The 17,113-nt window shown below is 38.1% G+C and overlaps 1 protein-coding gene across 1 annotated transcript; it reads left to right on the top strand.

The window, feature by feature from the left end:
- The first annotated feature begins 13,245 nt into the window (after window positions 1-13,245).
- LOC110775253 (peroxidase 27) lies at window positions 13,246-15,400 on the top strand. The gene is made up of 4 exons (XM_021979859.2): window positions 13,246-13,554; window positions 13,922-14,113; window positions 14,201-14,366; window positions 14,721-15,400. The coding sequence occupies exons 1-4, from the start codon at window positions 13,345-13,347 to the stop codon at window positions 15,134-15,136; spliced, it is 984 nt and encodes a 327-aa protein (XP_021835551.1). The 5' UTR covers window positions 13,246-13,344; the 3' UTR covers window positions 15,137-15,400.
- The last annotated feature ends 1,713 nt before the right edge of the window (window positions 15,401-17,113 follow it).

Below are 17,113 nucleotides of genomic sequence, written 5' to 3'. Positions count from 1 at the left end.
TTCATTGACTCATTCACAAACAAGTCAAGTCCTACATTTCCTTAGTCAAATCCGTCCCTCAAAATAACGTACTACGAGAAATAATGGGGGTAGGGGCGCTTAATTAACCCCTACATTAGGACTTTATAGCACCAAAAGTATGATCAATGTAATATTCTAAAGTCTTATATGTGACCAGCCACACCATCAACTTGATGGTGTTACATATTCACACCTGTAAATAAGCCCAGCGTGTTTAATGTCATTAAAAGAGGTTAATGGCAGTTTTTTTAGGGCATTTTCTTTTATAGGTATTGGTCAGTTACTTTAATATTTTTAGGGTAGTTACTTTTATAGTTTTAGTAAAAATACTTCTATAGTTTTATAGGTTCATGGAATGCACTTTTATATTTTTAGGGGAGGTACATACTTTTATAGTTTTAAGGCTAAATACTTTAATAGTTGATATGCCCTTGGTCCAAGTATGCATTCTATGTTAAGTCTAATAAGTGCGGTTCAGTATTAATTAACAAGTTAATAATTCAGTGAGATCAAGTGAGCTGAATGCCTAGCTAGAGGCCGCTTCAGTTCAAGTGGAATTAATGATATTAATCCACAACTTACTCTTGACTGAACCCGTAGGGTCACACAAATAGTACGTAAACGGATCAAGTATTTAATGGCATTAAATACTCTATCTATGGATATTCGGAATCGACGGATCTTGGTTTCAGTGGGAGCTGAGATCGTCACAGGCAAGAAATGAATACTCCGGAAACGATGATATTACCGGAAACGGAAATATGGATCGTATCGGAAATGTAAATATTATCCAAGTCGTAGATGTTGCCGGAAACGGAAACATGGTACGTATCGAAAAATATTATCGGAAATGGAAATATTGCCGGAAACGGAAATATTGTCAGAATCGGAAATATTATCGGAATCGGAAAATAATTCTGGAAACGGAAATATTAAATATTTGTTCGAAACGGAAATTAATTCCGGAATCGGAAATATTAAATATTGTTCGTATCGGAAATAAATTCCGGAATCGGGAATTTAATCGGAAGCGCGTCGTACGAATTAGCATCGGACGAGACTTGCTAGACGAAGGCCCAGCACGAAGCTAGGCCTACGCTCAGCAAGCCCAAGCGCCCAAAAACACGCTGACAAGCCACGCCCGGTCCAGCGCAAGGCCAGGCCCAGCAATGGCCTTGGCGCGCGCGCGGGGCTGCGACGAGTGGGCTGGCGCTGTGCGTGGGCCGCAAGGCCTGCCTGCGGTGCTAGCGTGTCACTCGAAGTGTGTTACTCGAATCCTAAGGCTACCGGGATTTGTCATATGATTAAATCTAATCCTAAAAGATTTAGTTTATTTAATTAGAGTCCTAGTAGGATTATAATTAAATAAATTAGTATCCTAATAGGATTCCAAATCCTTTTCCATAACTCTATAAATAGGTGCCTAGGGTCACATATTTACACAGAGTATTCAAGTATTCAAAGTGATTTTTGAGAGCAAAAATTCAGTCATACAATTGCCTATAAAGTGCCGAAAATTCTAAGTACCTTAAGGGCGATCCTAGTTGGTCAAGCTTAAGGCGGATCCGGACGTGCTGTGGATTATCTACGGAGGGACGACACTTGGAGTACTAAAGACTTGTTCTTGTTCGGTTCGGGCGCAGCTAGGGAAGGCACGCAACAAAGAGTATGCATCTAAACTATGCTAAATGATTATGTGTAAATAATATGCTTTCCTGGCTTTATGGTTTTTCCGCATGATTTATGAATTGTCATATGTATGATAACCTAACAGTGGTATCACGAGCCTCTTATTATTTTCATAATCTAAATTGCATGAACATGGTTAAATATTACAAATTTGCAAGAATAAAAGGGGTGATTAATTTTCGTAATTGTTAATTAATTGCAAATTGCGTTTATTTAATTATACGTACGCAGTTTTTCGGCAGTTTCTTCGTTACTCATCCAAATCGAGTGATTTTTGTGTCAATTCCGCATGTAAAAGGCATTCTAAAATTTTGACAAAATTAGTATTTTTCGGCCGAACCCAGAATTCTCAAATTCAAAGCCTAACTATGACTTTTCGGAGGTTTTAGTTTTTCGAATGCAAAATTTCGTAAATTTAAGATGTTAAATTAAATATTTGCGATTCTTGTTGATAAATCTTGAATTTTTGATTGACCTACTGTATATGTTTAACAAGTTTGAATGCCTAGCCTTGTTAATTATGCAATCTAATTTGTAATTATGATTAATTTGTTGAAAATTAGAATAATTTAGAATTAATTTGATTTTCATAATTAGTTATAATTTAATTAGATACCTATGATTAAAAACCACCATAAAAATTGTAAATTTACGTTAAATTTTAAATTTTTATGACCTAGACTTGAATCCATGTTAATCGGAAATCAATTGAATAATAAATTTTCGATTTTTCGCCCTAAAATTATGAAATTAATATTATTTATTAATTTGTCATTAATTTTGAATATAAATTTTAAATTTTTATGCGATTCGCTCATATAACTTGCACGCACAAAGCAATGGACGTTGCGTGTTACCCTTAAGGGGTGTTGTATAGTGCGGGCATGTGACGACGAGCAAGGGAGCTCGTCGCCCATGCGGCACGAATGCAATGAGCAAGGCCATGGTGCACGAGCACAAGGCAGCAGCCCTGCCTTGTGTCGTGGGCTGTGTGCATGGGCGAATGGGCGAGGGCGAGAGCAAGGCACGAGCAGTCGCGTGTGGGCAGCAAGCGAGCTGCGCCACAGCGCGCACTGCCTCGCGCGCAGCGAGCGTAAGCTCGCGTGCCACGAGTGCTGCGCCAAGCATCGATCGCTCGCGCGCAGCGAGCGCTATTGTGCGTACGACGAGCGCTGCGCCCAGCGATGGCGTGCGAGTGCTTGTTGTGCGTGCGACGAGCGCTGCGCCCAGCGATGGCGTGCGAGTGCTTGTTGCGACGTGCGACGAGCGCTGCGCCCAGCGATGGCAAGCAGCTCGCTATTGCGACGTGCGACGAGCGCTGCGCCCAGCGATGGGCTGCGGCAGCATGCTCGTGCGTCGAGCGCTGGCGCGCGCAGCGAGCACCAGCTCGCGTGATGCCTTGCGATGGTGAGCAGCAGCAATGCGAGGCAGCGCATGGGCTGCGCGCACATGGCCAGCGATGGCTGTGTGCGTGTGGCCCATGGGCGTGCGTTGCGTGGGGTTGTTGCGTTACGATTAGATCGTTTTGAAATTTTAATTTGAAATTTTCAGTTTACGTAATTTTAATTAATTTTAAAATTGATAATTTAAATTATTTTCTTGGATTTTAATTTTGAATATTGTAATTATAATAAATTTTATTTATTCTAATTATTTTACTAAAATTAAAATCATGAATTAATTTAAATACGACTGAAACTAAATTAAACTTTTGGATTCAATTATAAATTTATATGAGCTTTAAATTTTAATTAAATTTGTATGTTTCCGGTTAGACTAGAAATACATTTTTATGTTTAAAATTAGTAAAGCATATGAATTTATTGGTTTAGTGGGAGCCCCTTTTAGTCATAAACTCTTGATTAGGTCTACAAATCCTTAAGGTTAAAACAACTTGATTAGAATTAATAAGGACTGAATAATTGGTAGATTATTGGTGCCCTTGATTAATTGCTGCAAATGTTTATGTGATGCATAATGTGTTTTACTAACCAGCTATGTGGGCCATTCATGATAATGAATGGGTGAATGGTATATATTGTATATGTACTATTTTGCAGGTTATGAAGTGACTAGTATGGCCCAAATAGGATAGAAAATATGGTCTGCGTACCATTAATTTGAATGTAATTGGTCTAAAGTACCAAAGTTGTTTTTCAATTCAAATATGGTCTGCGTACCATCAAATAGTTGTAATTAGTTATAGCTTATTCTATTTGAAGAAAATGGTGCCTCTCACGGAGATTTTCAAGACGGACTTTGAAGTTAAAGCTTCAAGATGAAGTCGGGCCATACTAGATCACATTTATCTTATGCATGTTTTAAGTTATTTATTGCTTTTAAATATGTCTTAAAATGCATGAGATCAAAAGCTTGATTATGTTGCATGATTAAGGATTTTAGTTCACTTAAAATCTAACCAACATAGTAAGAGCCTTAAGTTCCAAACTTAAAAAAAATTGAGTTAAAAGGTGCCATGCCAAAATATACACTTGCTTGGATATCCTTTACATCAATCTAGTAATAGTTTTCGCTCAGCGAGGTGTTACTTATTGGTCCTAAAGGGGCAAGGTACACAAATAATTGTGAGTACATGTTAGTTTTGGTGAAACTCAACGATATAAGTAAGGAGTCCTTTTATGTCGTGGCAAAATCGATAGGTTTACCTAATAAGTTCTTAGACGTACCTATCAACCAAGAATAGTTTCTAGACTATTAGCAAAAGGCTTTTGCTTACCTAAGATGTTTTAGGATAAAGTCGACAAACTGTGCTTAGTTCTTCAATGATTTTAGGATCTTGGAATCATTTTATTCACACCTGCCGGAACACATAACTTGAATAAAATGCTTAATGAACATTGAATTATGCATGTATGCTAGAATTTAAGTTTATTAAGAGAAACTGTGAATGGTTATTTATTTGTTTATTCTTTTCAATTGTAGTTTTAAATATGGCAAACAACAATCAAAACATCATCATGGGTTCTGAGCTTATGGTCAAGCTGAACCTGGCAAATTTTCTTGAATGGGAAGCTAAGCTAGTTGAAATAGTCAAACTCAATGGACTTGAGTATGTACTATCACATCCCATGCCAAGCTACTATGCCAGAGACATGACCCCTGAGAGATTTTACGCCTGGGATGCGGATCTCAAAAAGGTTATGAGTCTCATGCTGAACAATATCCCTGATGATTTGGCTAGAAGGTTTGTAGCCTATGAACCTTTTACGCTCATCAAGAATCTGAGGGATATCTGTCGTGGAAGCACGGAGGACAGGGACCTGAACGTCCATGAGTTGATTGAATCAATGTCTGGTCTAAAGGTTAGTTCTCCCAACATGTGTTATAGGATGGAAGTCCAAGAAACACATGTTCAGCTCCTTCGCACTAAACAGAGGGTAGGCGTCCCACTGAGGTTCCATGTGGATCTTATGCGTTCATACTTTGATCGCCTAAGTCTACTAGGAACACCAATAAGCGAAAGGATGGCAGTCTCTATCTTGCTCAATTCACTACACAGTGGGTTTGGTCGCTTCAAGCAACTATACCTAAGTGAACCAAGAGAAGAAACAGTTGCAGAATTTGTTCACCTTGTCAGAAAGGCTGAAATAATACTGGACTGTGAAGCCAAAGATTTACTCAAGGCTAGAAGGAGACCGTTCAAGAAAAGTGGAAAGTCCAAGGGCAATGCTAAATCAAAGCAGGACAAGTCCACATCAAGCTGTCTTTATTGTGATGGAATAGGCCATTACAAAAGAGAATGTCCAAAGCTAAAGGAAGATCAGAAGAACGGAACAGTCGTTCCATCTTCAGGTATTTTCGTTATAGACTGTATACTTGCTAATTCAACTTCTTGGGTATTAGATACAGGTTGTGGCTCACACTTATGTTCCAATCCACAGGAACTAAGAAGAAGTAGAAAGTTAAGCAAGGGTGAAGTCGACCTACGAGTGGGAAATGGAGCACGGATTGCTGCATTAGCTGTAGGAACTTATTATTTGTCGTTGCCCTCCGGGCTAGTTTTGGAACTGGAAGAGTGTTTCCATGTTCCAAGTCTTACTAAAAACATCATTTCAGTTTCTTGCTTAGATGCTAAGGGATTTTCCTTTTTAATAAAAGACAATAGTTGTTCGTTTTATTTTAAAGAGATGTTTTATGGATCTGCTAGATTAGTCAATGGACTTTATTTATTATATCACGACAAACAAGTTTATAACATAAATACCAAAAAGGCCAAAAAGGATGATTCAGATCTCACCTATCTGTGGCATTGTCGATTAGGCCATATAAACTTGAAACGCTTAGAAAGACTTCAAAAGGAAGGAATTCTAGAACCATTTGACTTAGAGGATTATGGTAAATGCGAATCATGTTTACTTGGCAAAATGACAAAGCAACCTTTCTCTAAAGTTGGAGAAAGAGCAGATGAACTATTGGGTTTAATACATACAGATGTATGTGGACCAATGAGTACAAATGCTAGAGGTGGTTTCAGCTACTTTATCACTTTCACTGATGACTTCAGTAGATATGGTTATGTCTACCTAATGAAGCATAAGTCTGAATCCTTTGACAAATTCAAGGAATTTCAGAGTGAAGTAGAGAATCAATTAGGCAAGAAGATTAAGGCACTGCGGTCTGATAGAGGCGGTGAATATCTGAGCTATGAATTTGATGACCATCTGAAAGAATGTGGAATTCTATCAGAATTGACTCCTCCTGGAACACCACAATGGAACGGTGTGTCGGAACGGAGGAACAGAACCTCGCTAGACATGGTCAGGTCAATGATGGGTCAGGCCAAACTTTCATTAGAATTTTGGGGACATGCACTAAATACAGCTGCACTCACTATAAATAGAGCTCCGTCTAAAGCTGTCGAAAAGACTCCATATGAGTTATGGTTTGGAAAGCCTCCAAATGTGTCTTTTCTTAAGATTTGGGGATGTGAAGTATACGTCAAACGATTAATTTCAGACAAACTTCATCCAAAATCCGTCAAATGTATCCTTGTGGGCTATCCAAAGGAAACAAAGGGGTATTACTTCTACAATACATCTGAGAACAAGGTGTTTGTTGCTCGAGATGGTGTCTTTTTGGAGAAAGATCACATTTCCAAAATGACAAGTGGGAGAAAAGTAGACCTCGAAGAAATTCGAGTCGAACAACAAACTCTAGAGAATGCTCAAGATGACATTCAGGATGAAACTCAGAGACCTTTAGAAGAATCTGGTGAGAATCATGGTCAATCTAGAAATGTTACCCCGCGTAGATCGCAAAGATATAGATCTCAACCGGAAAGGTACTTAGGTATTTTGACGAACGAGAGCTATGACGTTCTATTACTTGAAAGTGATGAACCTGCGACTTACAAACAAGCTATGACGAGCCCTAGCTCCAAGCAATGGCAAGAAGCCATGCAATCTGAATTAGACTCCATGTCTGAAAACCAAGTATGGGATTTGGTCGATTTGCCAGATGGCTACCAAGCCATTGGAAGCAAATGGGTTTTCAAACTGAAAAAGGACAAGGATGGGAAACTTGAAGTTTTCAAAGCTAGATTGGTTGCAAAAGGTTACAGGCAAGTCCACGGTGTGGATTACGATGAAACCTTTTCACCAGTTGCAATGCTAAAGTCTATTCGGATAATGTTAGCGATCGCTGCATATTACGATTACGAAATATGGCAGATGGATGTCAAAACTGCTTTCTTAAACGGCGTTTTAACAGAAACCGTGTTTATGACACAGCCTGAAGGTTTTGAGGATCCAAAGAATGCTAAAAAGGTATGCAAGCTAAAGAAGTCAATCTACGGACTGAAGCAGGCATCCAGGAGCTGGAATATACGTTTTGATGAAGCAGTCAGTGACTTTGGTTTCATCAAAAACGCAGACGAATCTTGTGTATACAAAAAGGTCAGTGGGAGCAAAATTGCTTTCCTAGTATTATATGTCGACGACATATTACTTATCGGAAATGACATTCCTATGTTGAACTCTGTCAAGATTTGGCTTGGGAAATGTTTTTCGATGAAAGATCTAGGAGAAGCACAGTACATATTGGGCATCAAGATTTACAGAGATAGATCTAAAAGGATGATTGGACTTAGTCAAAGCACTTATATCAATAAGGTGCTTGATAGGTTCAAGATGGCGGACTCCAAGCGAGGCTACCTACCCATGTCTCATGGAATAACTCTAAGCAAGACTCAGTGCCCAAAAACACTTGATGAGCGTAGACGAATGAATGGGATTCCATATGCATCATTGATTGGTTCAATAATGTATGCTATGATATGTACACGCCCGGATGTTGCGTACGCACTCAGTGCTACAAGCAGATACCAGTCAGACCCAGGAGAGGCGCATTGGACTGCTGCCAAGAATATTCTGAAGTACCTGAAAAGGCACAAAGATGACTTCCTGGTCTATGGTGGAGATGATGAATTAATTGTTAAAGGCTATACGGACGCAAGTTTCTAAACCGACAAAGATGATTTCAGATCACAGTCTGGGTTTGTCTTCTGCCTCAACGGAGGTGCAGTAAGCTGGAAAAGTGCTAAGCAAAGCACCATTGCGGATTCTACAACTGAAGTGGAGTACATTGCTGCACATGAAGCAGCAAAGGAAGCTATATGGCTAAGGAAGTTCATAGGTGAACTTGGTGTAGTCCCCTCCATTAAAGGACCAATAGCCCTGTATTGTGATAATAACGGAGCTATTGCACAGGCAAAGGAGCCTAGACACCACCAGAGAGTCAAGCATGTACTTCGTAGATTTCACCTTCTACGAGAATTCGTTGAAAGAAAAGAAGTCGAGATAAACAAGATTGGAACTGATGACAACATATCAGATCCATTGACTAAACCTCTGCCGCAGGCGAAGCACAACTCGCACACTGCAGCTATGGGAATCAAGCATATTGGAGAATGGCTTTGATGTCTCTATTTAATGTTTTAAAGTTTTAGAGTTTAAATCTTTGTAAAACATTATTGGTTAATCATTCACAATAAATGAAAAGAATTCATTTTTCCATTTAATTTGTGGTTTATTAAATGATGAGTCCCTTCAATTTGACGATATATTCAAGATAGACTGTCAGGACCAGTCCTGTGACTAAGAAATGTCTATCAAGTGAACTTGAATGTCAAAGGTTGAAAATGGTCCCTAGTCGGAGTTTTCTATAAAATTGGACGCATAGAAAACGTTAGACGATTAGAATGCAAGAAGACTAGTAGTTCTGTTTCTTGAACTATGTGGACATGGCAATGTCATAATCATTTGCATAGATACTTACTTTGGGAAGACTAGTATCGGACAAGACCTATGAAACTTTACTGTAAGAGATGAAAATCTGTCATAAGTAAATTTCATTAAAATTATTAGGCACTAAATCCTCAATACCTGAGTGATTTGAGATTACTTGTTTGAGAACTGGTTGCTTTGACGTTGACCAACCGTCGCACCGTAAAAGGAGGCTATAAAGGCAACGCTCAGGTAATAACCTATCAAACGAAGTCTAATCTCAAGATCGCAAGATTGGGATTGTCCTCCCATAAATCGGGATGAGATGCTTAAAAGTTGTACAAGGCCACTCGGAGAGCTAGAAACTGTGAAATGCATGGCCGTGCTCGGATGAATCATAGGCTATGATTATCTGTTTATTTGATCAGTTGAACTCTAAAACCGAGGAACACCTCTGGACATAATAAGGATGACAACTCTTACCTTATGTTCAAGAGCAAGCATCGAGCGACAAAGGAATTAGGAAATGCACACTTGTCCCTAAGGACAAGTGGGAGACTGAAGGAAATAATGCCCTTGGTCCAAGTATGCATTCTATGTTAAGTCTATTAAGTGCGGTTCAGTATTAATTAACAAGTTAATAATTCAGTGAGATCAAGTGAGCTGAATGCCTAGCTAGAGGCTGCTTCAGTTCAAGTGGAATTAATGATATTAATCCACAGCTTACTCTTGACTGAACCCGTAGGGTCACACAAATAGTACGTAAACGGATCAAGTATTTAATGGCATTAAATACTCTATCTATGGATATTCGGAATCGACGGATCTTGGTTTCAGTGGGAGCTGAGATCGTCACACAAGAAATGAATACTCCGGAAACGATGATATTACCGGAAACGGAAATATGGATCGTATCGGAAATGTAAATATTATCCAAGTCGTAGATGTTGCCGGAAACGGAAACATGGTACGTATCGGAAAATATTATCGGAAATGGAAATATTGCCGGAATCGGAAATATTGCCGGAAACGGAAATATTGTCAGAATCGGAAATATTATCGGAATCGGAAAATAATTCTGGAAACGGAAATATTAAATATTTGTTCGAAACGGAAATTAATTCCGGAATCGGAAATATTAAATATTGTTCGTATCGGAAATAAATTCCGGAATCGGGAATTTAATCGGAAGCGCGTCGTACGAATTAGCATCGGACGAGACTTGCTAGACGAAGGCCCAGCACGAAGCTAGGCCTACGCTCAGCAAGCCCAAGCGCCCAAAAACACGCTGCCAAGCCACGCCCGGTCCAGCGCAAGGCCAGGCCCAGCAATGGCCTTGGCGCGCGCGCGGGGCTGCGACGAGTGGGCTGGCGCTGTGCGTGGGCCGCAAGGCCTGCGTGCGGTGCTAGCGTGTCACTCGAAGTGTGTTACTCGAATCCTAAGGCTACCGGGATTTGTCATATGATTAAATCTAATCCTAAAAGATTTAGTTTATTTAATTAGAGTCCTAGTAGGATTATAATTAAATAAATTAGTATCCTAATAGGATTCCAAATCCTTTTCCATAACTCTATAAATAGGTGCCTAGGGTCACATATTTACACAGAGTATTCAAGTATTCAAAGTGATTTTTGAGAGCAAAAATTCAGTCATACAATTGCCTATAAAGTGCCGAAAATTCTAAGTACCTTAAGGGCGATCCTAGTTGGTCAAGCTTAAGGCGGATCCAGACTTGCTGTGGACTATCTACGGAGGGACGACACTTGGAGTCCTAAAGACTTGTTCTTGTTCGGTTCGGGCGCAGCTAGGGAAGACACGCAACAAAGAGTATGCATCTAAACTATGCTAAATGATTATGTGTAAATAATATGCTTTCCTGGCTTTATGGTTTTTCCGCATGATTTATGAATTGTCATATGTATCATAACCTAACAATAGTTTATTTCAGATACTTTATAGTTTTATAGTTTCATTGAAGGTACATTTTATAGTTTAAGGAGAGGTACTTTATGGTTTTTAGGCCAGGTAATTTTACATTTTAGTCAAGGTACTTATGTACTCCTATAATTTTAGAGGAGACACTTTTATAGTTTTAGAGGAGGTACTTTTATAGTTTTAGTCAAAATACTTCTATAGTTTTATAGTTTTATGGAAGTTACTTTTATAGTTTAGGAGAGATAATTTTATACTTTTAGTCAAGGTACTTATGTAGCTTTATAGTTTAGAGATGTACTTTTATAGTTTTTAGGCCTCGTACTTTTATACAAGGAGCTTCTAACTTGAAATTCAAAAAAAATGCAATAAAACAAGAAAAATAACAAAGAAAACATTGTATAAGTAACATCGGCATAGGAAGTCAAGTAACATACTAACATCAGTCAATAACCTTCTCCGTAGTAGTTGTGCGCGAGAGAGTTACTCATGCGTGTCACACCATACCATCAAGTTGATGGTGTTACTGGTCACACAGGAGACGCGCGTTGCTATAATATAATCTAATTCACCAAGTTTCAATATCTATACATTTGATACTTTCATATATTGTTAAATACGTAGTACGTAGTAAGAATTTGTAATATGTATTTACTTATACGGGTTAATGAAGTCCAAAAAACGAAATTTATCTAAACTACTCCGTTGTTATTTTAGTGTATCGATGTTCTACGTCCGCATACGTTAAAATCGCCCACGTTTTTTACATGAAAAGACGGTCTTCCCTTAAAAAATTATATCCCATAATAATAATAATTGATTTTTTTTTAATATAATAAGGACATGGGCAGTTTAAAACAATTTAAAAATAAATCAATTTTTTTTTAGAAAACACACTGCCGCCCAAAAAAGCCGCCTGAACCATGGTCTAGCCGGGCCATGGTCCAGCCGCCCACAATTGACGGTGGCGACCATGGCTCAGGCCGCCTTTTTTGGGCGGCAACAACATATGTTCTTAATAAAATAAAAATTCCGGCGACTTTGCCTCTTAACACCACTATCTCCCTCCCTCCTCCGCGGTGGCTCCACGTACTCCAGAAGCAGCCACCAAGAACTGTCCTCTGCCGAAGTTCCTTCTGCTACCATCACGTCGCACCTCCCTTGCGCAGGGTCCCGACTAGCAGCCACGCCCAACTGCCCTGCCTTTATCTCCCCTCCGCGCCAAACTTACCTCTGACGCCGATTTTCGGCGTGCTGCAGCCGCACAGAACCGCCCAGCTCCACCCACTCTCCTACGCCAACCGCCGATCAGACCAACGGCCCTCCAAAGCTCCAACCCCGACTCTTGACGGTACTTCAGTAGACGATTTTCCTTGCCTCCAAATAAGCCCAACCTAACTAGTCAAATCCCCTGTAGTTGAGGTTTTCGGTCGAAGTTGGCCGGTGAATTTCGGCCAGCAATGACGGTGGTCGAAGTTTCTGGCGAAGTTTGGCCAGCAATTGCTCAAAGGGGAGGGGAGGGGAGGGGTAAGGGTAAAGTTGTCTTTTCATCATAAATATGCGGCGTTTTTAGCGAACGAGGACGTCGATTAAACCCCCTTATTTTATTGTTTGTAAAAATTAACTTGTGGTCCACGGTACGTATAATCGACTAAACAGCCGATGGATCAATCATTATAGCTCAAAGCCACCTTCAAAAACTAAAAAAATCTATTTAAAAAGCCGCCTTCAATAATTTGTGCTAAATGTTTGCGCTCATACAAGTTGTTAAGACTGTGTTAACCTTAATGACAATCACTACATGTTCAAATGTTGAATAAAAATAATACTTACAAGACAACAATAATTCTTCTAAAAGTGATTTTTTTTGTTTTGTTTTGTTGAACTTTTATATGCATGATATCTACCAAATACTCCATTATTATAATAATCAACCACGTAATTTACTATAAAACTTTCTGACACTTACTAAACTGTCAGATCATATATATCTAATAGAATATTTGTTGGATAGGAGGTAGATGATATGACATGTGTCTAACATAGTAAATGTTAGAAAGTCTTTTATTTACTAGAATTTGTATGGTAATTATTTGATATTTGTTTATTTAAAAAAATATACTCCATTAGACTTTTGTAAATGATTTATAGAGTTGCTGTATGTAAGTTGACGATGATGAATGAATAAGTTGTCAATAATCGTTGTCCATATGAGGTAGCTAATAACGTGCAATATATTGAAATTGATAATTGCATGTAAATGCATGTTTTAGCAATTTGTATAGTAGTATTTTGATGTCATTTTCATGTGAAAAGATTCCTCAAAATTTCAAGTATAAAATGCAAACATTCTACCTGCAACTTCAAATCACAGTAACCAACATTCCTAGCTAGCTACATCTTCTAGCAAGCAGCTAGCTTATAATCTTATATCCAAATCCAATTAAACATATACAATATGACAGTCCAAAAGGTGGTCTCAGTGTTTGTTATTTTGGGAACGTTGTTTGCTATGGCAAATGCACAAGGGTTGAAGCTTAATTTTTACAAATCTTCCTGCCCGAAAGCAGAGGAAATCATTAAAAGAGTAACTGAGCAATATGTTAGTCATGTTCCTAACTTTGCTGCTGGTTTGATTCGGATGAACTTCCACGATTGTGCTGTTAGGGTATGCATGCATGTCCTTTCCTTTTATTTTTCGATCTCCTACTTATTCATTTATTTTAAACTTTACTTATTTTTTTATTATCTCTTACAATATTTCTTCTATAATATATATACATTTTTTTCTTATCTTACTTTCATTAATTCCACTTTTTCTTCCTTATTGCTTTTTTCTTTTTACTTTCTGCTCCTTTCTGGTTTGATTGGTGACAATGACGATCTCCTACGACGATTCATGTTAGCCGACCCCAAATCATTTTGAGACTAAAAGACTTTGTTGTTGTTGTTGTTGTTGTACCTAGCTAGCTAGCTGCTACGGCCGTTTGCTAATTGCTAGCTTGTTTTTAATTAATTAATATATATGTTTGTAGGGTTGTGATGCATCTGTGCTAGTAGAACCAACCGCCTCCAACAACCAAACAGAGAAGACTGGGGTTCCTAACACAACACTTAGAGGATTTGAAGTCATTAACGCAATCAAGTCCGCTGTAGAAAAGGAGTGCCCTGGTGTTGTTTCTTGTGCTGATATTTTAGCTTTGGCTTCACGAGATGCAATTGTAACGGTATATATAATTTTAAAGAACTATAATATATTATTAGTCCAAGTAAAATTAATTAAGTTAAATTGTGAATTAATTTGATTTGTGCAGATAGACGGACCATGGTGGGAGGTACAAACTGGTCGAAGGGATGGGAAAGTATCACTGGCTTCAGAAGCCAATGCTCTTATTCCATCACCATTTAGTGACGTTAATACCCTTAAACAAAACTTTGCAGCATTAGGTCTTTCTGCTAAGGATTTGGTGGTCTTATCAGGTACCAATAACATACATGATACTCCCTCTTTTCTTGAATGTTAGTCTCATTTGGAATTGGAATTTTGACACTATTCACAATTGAAAAGAATCTTCTAATTTCTTTCCACTACGTACTTCAAAATATATTCATGTGAGATCTTATTTTGTTCGTCTTAATGTGTAGTTTAACAATATTAAATTTTTATATTTTTTTAACATACGTATTTAGAGATATTTACGTTCAAATATTGAGTTGAAAAGTCAAAACATGACTAATATTTAAGAACGGAGGGAATACTTCATATACTTTTGTTTTTCTATCGATCTATATATTACGAGTATATAATATTGTTATATGTATGTATATATATAGGTGCTCACACCATTGGAATTGGACACTGTTTTGTGATCCGTAATCGTTTGTATAACTTCACCAGAGTTGGTGACACCGATCCTACACTATCACCCCGCTACGCCCAACATTTGAAATCCAGGTGCCCACCAACACCAACTGACGTTACATCTTTTGTGGCTATGGATCACATTACCCCTAAGGTTTTCGATGAAAAATACTACACCATGATTACTCAAAATAGGGGACTTTTCACATCAGATGCTACACTTTTAGATGATAATGAAACTAGAAATTATGTGCTCACTCAAGTCCAAACCATGGGATCGACTTTTGCCAAGGATTTCGCGGTATCTATGACCAAAATGATTAACATTGGTGTGCTTACCGGAACCCAGGGAGAAATCAGGAACACTTGTGGCGCTGTTAATTCTTAGATTCCCAACTTATATATTTGGGTTTTTGACTTTTGAGGGTCGCTCCTACTTTATTATATTCCTTTTTAATAAGTTCATCTCTTTTGTTCACAGAGCTAATCTATTACATTTCTCTTGCATTATGTCTGAAACAAGAGAAATTGGCCTCACAATGTTTTTAATTCAAACATGCATGTATCTCCATCCATTTTTGGAAGAATAAATTCTTAATGCATGTAGTGCCATAATAATATCATTTTTTGAATGGTTAATTTTTGTCGTAACTAGTTGTTGGACCGCGCACTAGCACATCTGATCCAACAATCTCCTAAGATATAAAAATTAGTCGGCTAAAATCTCTATTCTATAAGGGAACTCCTGAGGTCAATTTAGTAATTGTCCCTTTAGTTTTCTTTATTATAGTTATAAGTTACCTTATTTTCAAGGCTATTAGCTCAAATGGCATGTATAGCAATGTACAATATACATGATGTGGGTTCAAGCCCCACATAGCCTATCTATATTACACTTGTGTATTGGTGTATTCTCATTATTGTTGGTGTTGTAGTGGTCATAATTATATATAACTTGTAACAACATATCACTTTTGATCAGGGTCACTTCATTGTTTATTGTTAGGGTCACATTTTTCATTGGTTATGGTTACATTTATCCTTTAGGAAAGTAACTTTATTCCTCGAATAAGGTCACTTATATCTTTGGTTAGGTTCACTTTTATCTTTGGTCTGGGGCACTTTTTACCTTGAGTGAGTTCTATTTTTCACCTTTTACGTATTAGGTTGGATGTACAGTAAAATACCGTAGATCGGGGGCATAATTTTTTTAAAAATCCATTAAAAAGCTAATTATTTAGTGATTTTAAAAAGTGATTGCAATAATAAATCGGGAAAGCTAATTAATTGCAATAACAAATCATGAAATATGATTATTTAGAATTAGTGTTATGAGCATAAACTACATGGAGCTCAATAAAGTCACAATCAAGAACAAGTACCGTTTACCTAGGATAGACGACCTATTTGACCAATTGACATGAGAGGGAATCTTCTCGAAGATCGATTTGCGTTCAGGTTATCATCAATTGAGAATCGCGGACAACGGCATACAAAAGACTGCATTTCGAACAAGATACAGTCACTATGAGTTCACAGTTATGCCATTAGGGTTGACTAATGCGTCATCAATATTCATGGACTTGATGAATCGTGTATTCCATGCATACATTGTTGGACAAGTTTTTAGTGGTTTCATAGATGATATTTTGGTGTATTTAAAGTGGGAAGAAGATCATGCAGAACATTTGAGATCAGTGTTCAGTACACTCAAAGATAACCAGTTGTATGCCAAGCTCTCGAAGTGTGAATTTTAGTAGGAAAAGGTGGCATTTTTAGGTCATTTCGTGTCTACGGAGGGAGTTGTAGCGGATCCTGCAAAGATTCAAGTTGTAAGTGAGTGGTCTACACCAAAGAGTGTCATGGACATTCAAAATTTTTCTGGATACAATCAACGTTTTTTGCAAGATTTTTCTAAAATAGCCAAAGAAATGACTACTTTGATGAAAAAGGAGACCAAGTTTTAGTGGATGAGCAATGCGAGGAGGCTTTTCAAGCTTTGAAGAGGCACTTAATGTTAGGTTATGATACATATGACAATTCATAAATCATGCGGAAAAACCATAAAGCCAGGAAAGCATATTATTTTCACATAATCATTTAGCATAGAATAGATGCATACATGTTGCAGCGTGCCTTCCCTAGCTGCGCCCGAACCGAACAAGAACAAGTCTTTAGGACTCCAAATGTCGTCCCTCCGTAGATAGTCCACAGTACGTCTGGATCCTCCTCAAGTTAGACCAACTAGAACCGCCCTTAAGGTTACTAGGAATTTCGGCTAGTGTTTGCAAGTGTATGGCTGATTTTATTTCAAAAACTTACCCTTTGAATACTTCAATCGTTCCTGCAAATAATGACCCTAGGC

The sequence above is a fragment of the Spinacia oleracea genome, chromosome 2 (genome assembly GCF_020520425.1).
Source record: "Spinacia oleracea cultivar Varoflay chromosome 2, BTI_SOV_V1, whole genome shotgun sequence".
In the NCBI taxonomy this organism is placed as follows: Eukaryota; Viridiplantae; Streptophyta; class Magnoliopsida; order Caryophyllales; family Amaranthaceae; genus Spinacia; species Spinacia oleracea.
The sequence above is the reverse complement of the archived record's forward strand: the minus strand, read 5'-3'. Positions and strand labels throughout refer to the sequence as shown.

What these genes read in the sequence shown, in the direction of transcription:
- LOC110775253 (XM_021979859.2), top strand. Translation starts at nt 13,345, where the DNA reads ATGACAGTCCAAAAGGTGGTCTCAGTGTTTGTTATTTTGGGAACGTTG. An exon ending in TCCACGATTGTGCTGTTAGG is followed by an intron (nt 13,555 to 13,921) that starts GTATGCATGCAT and finishes ATATGTTTGTAG; the next exon opens with GGTTGTGATGCATCTGTGCT. An exon ending in CACGAGATGCAATTGTAACG is followed by an intron (nt 14,114 to 14,200) that starts GTATATATAATT and finishes TGATTTGTGCAG; the next exon opens with ATAGACGGACCATGGTGGGA.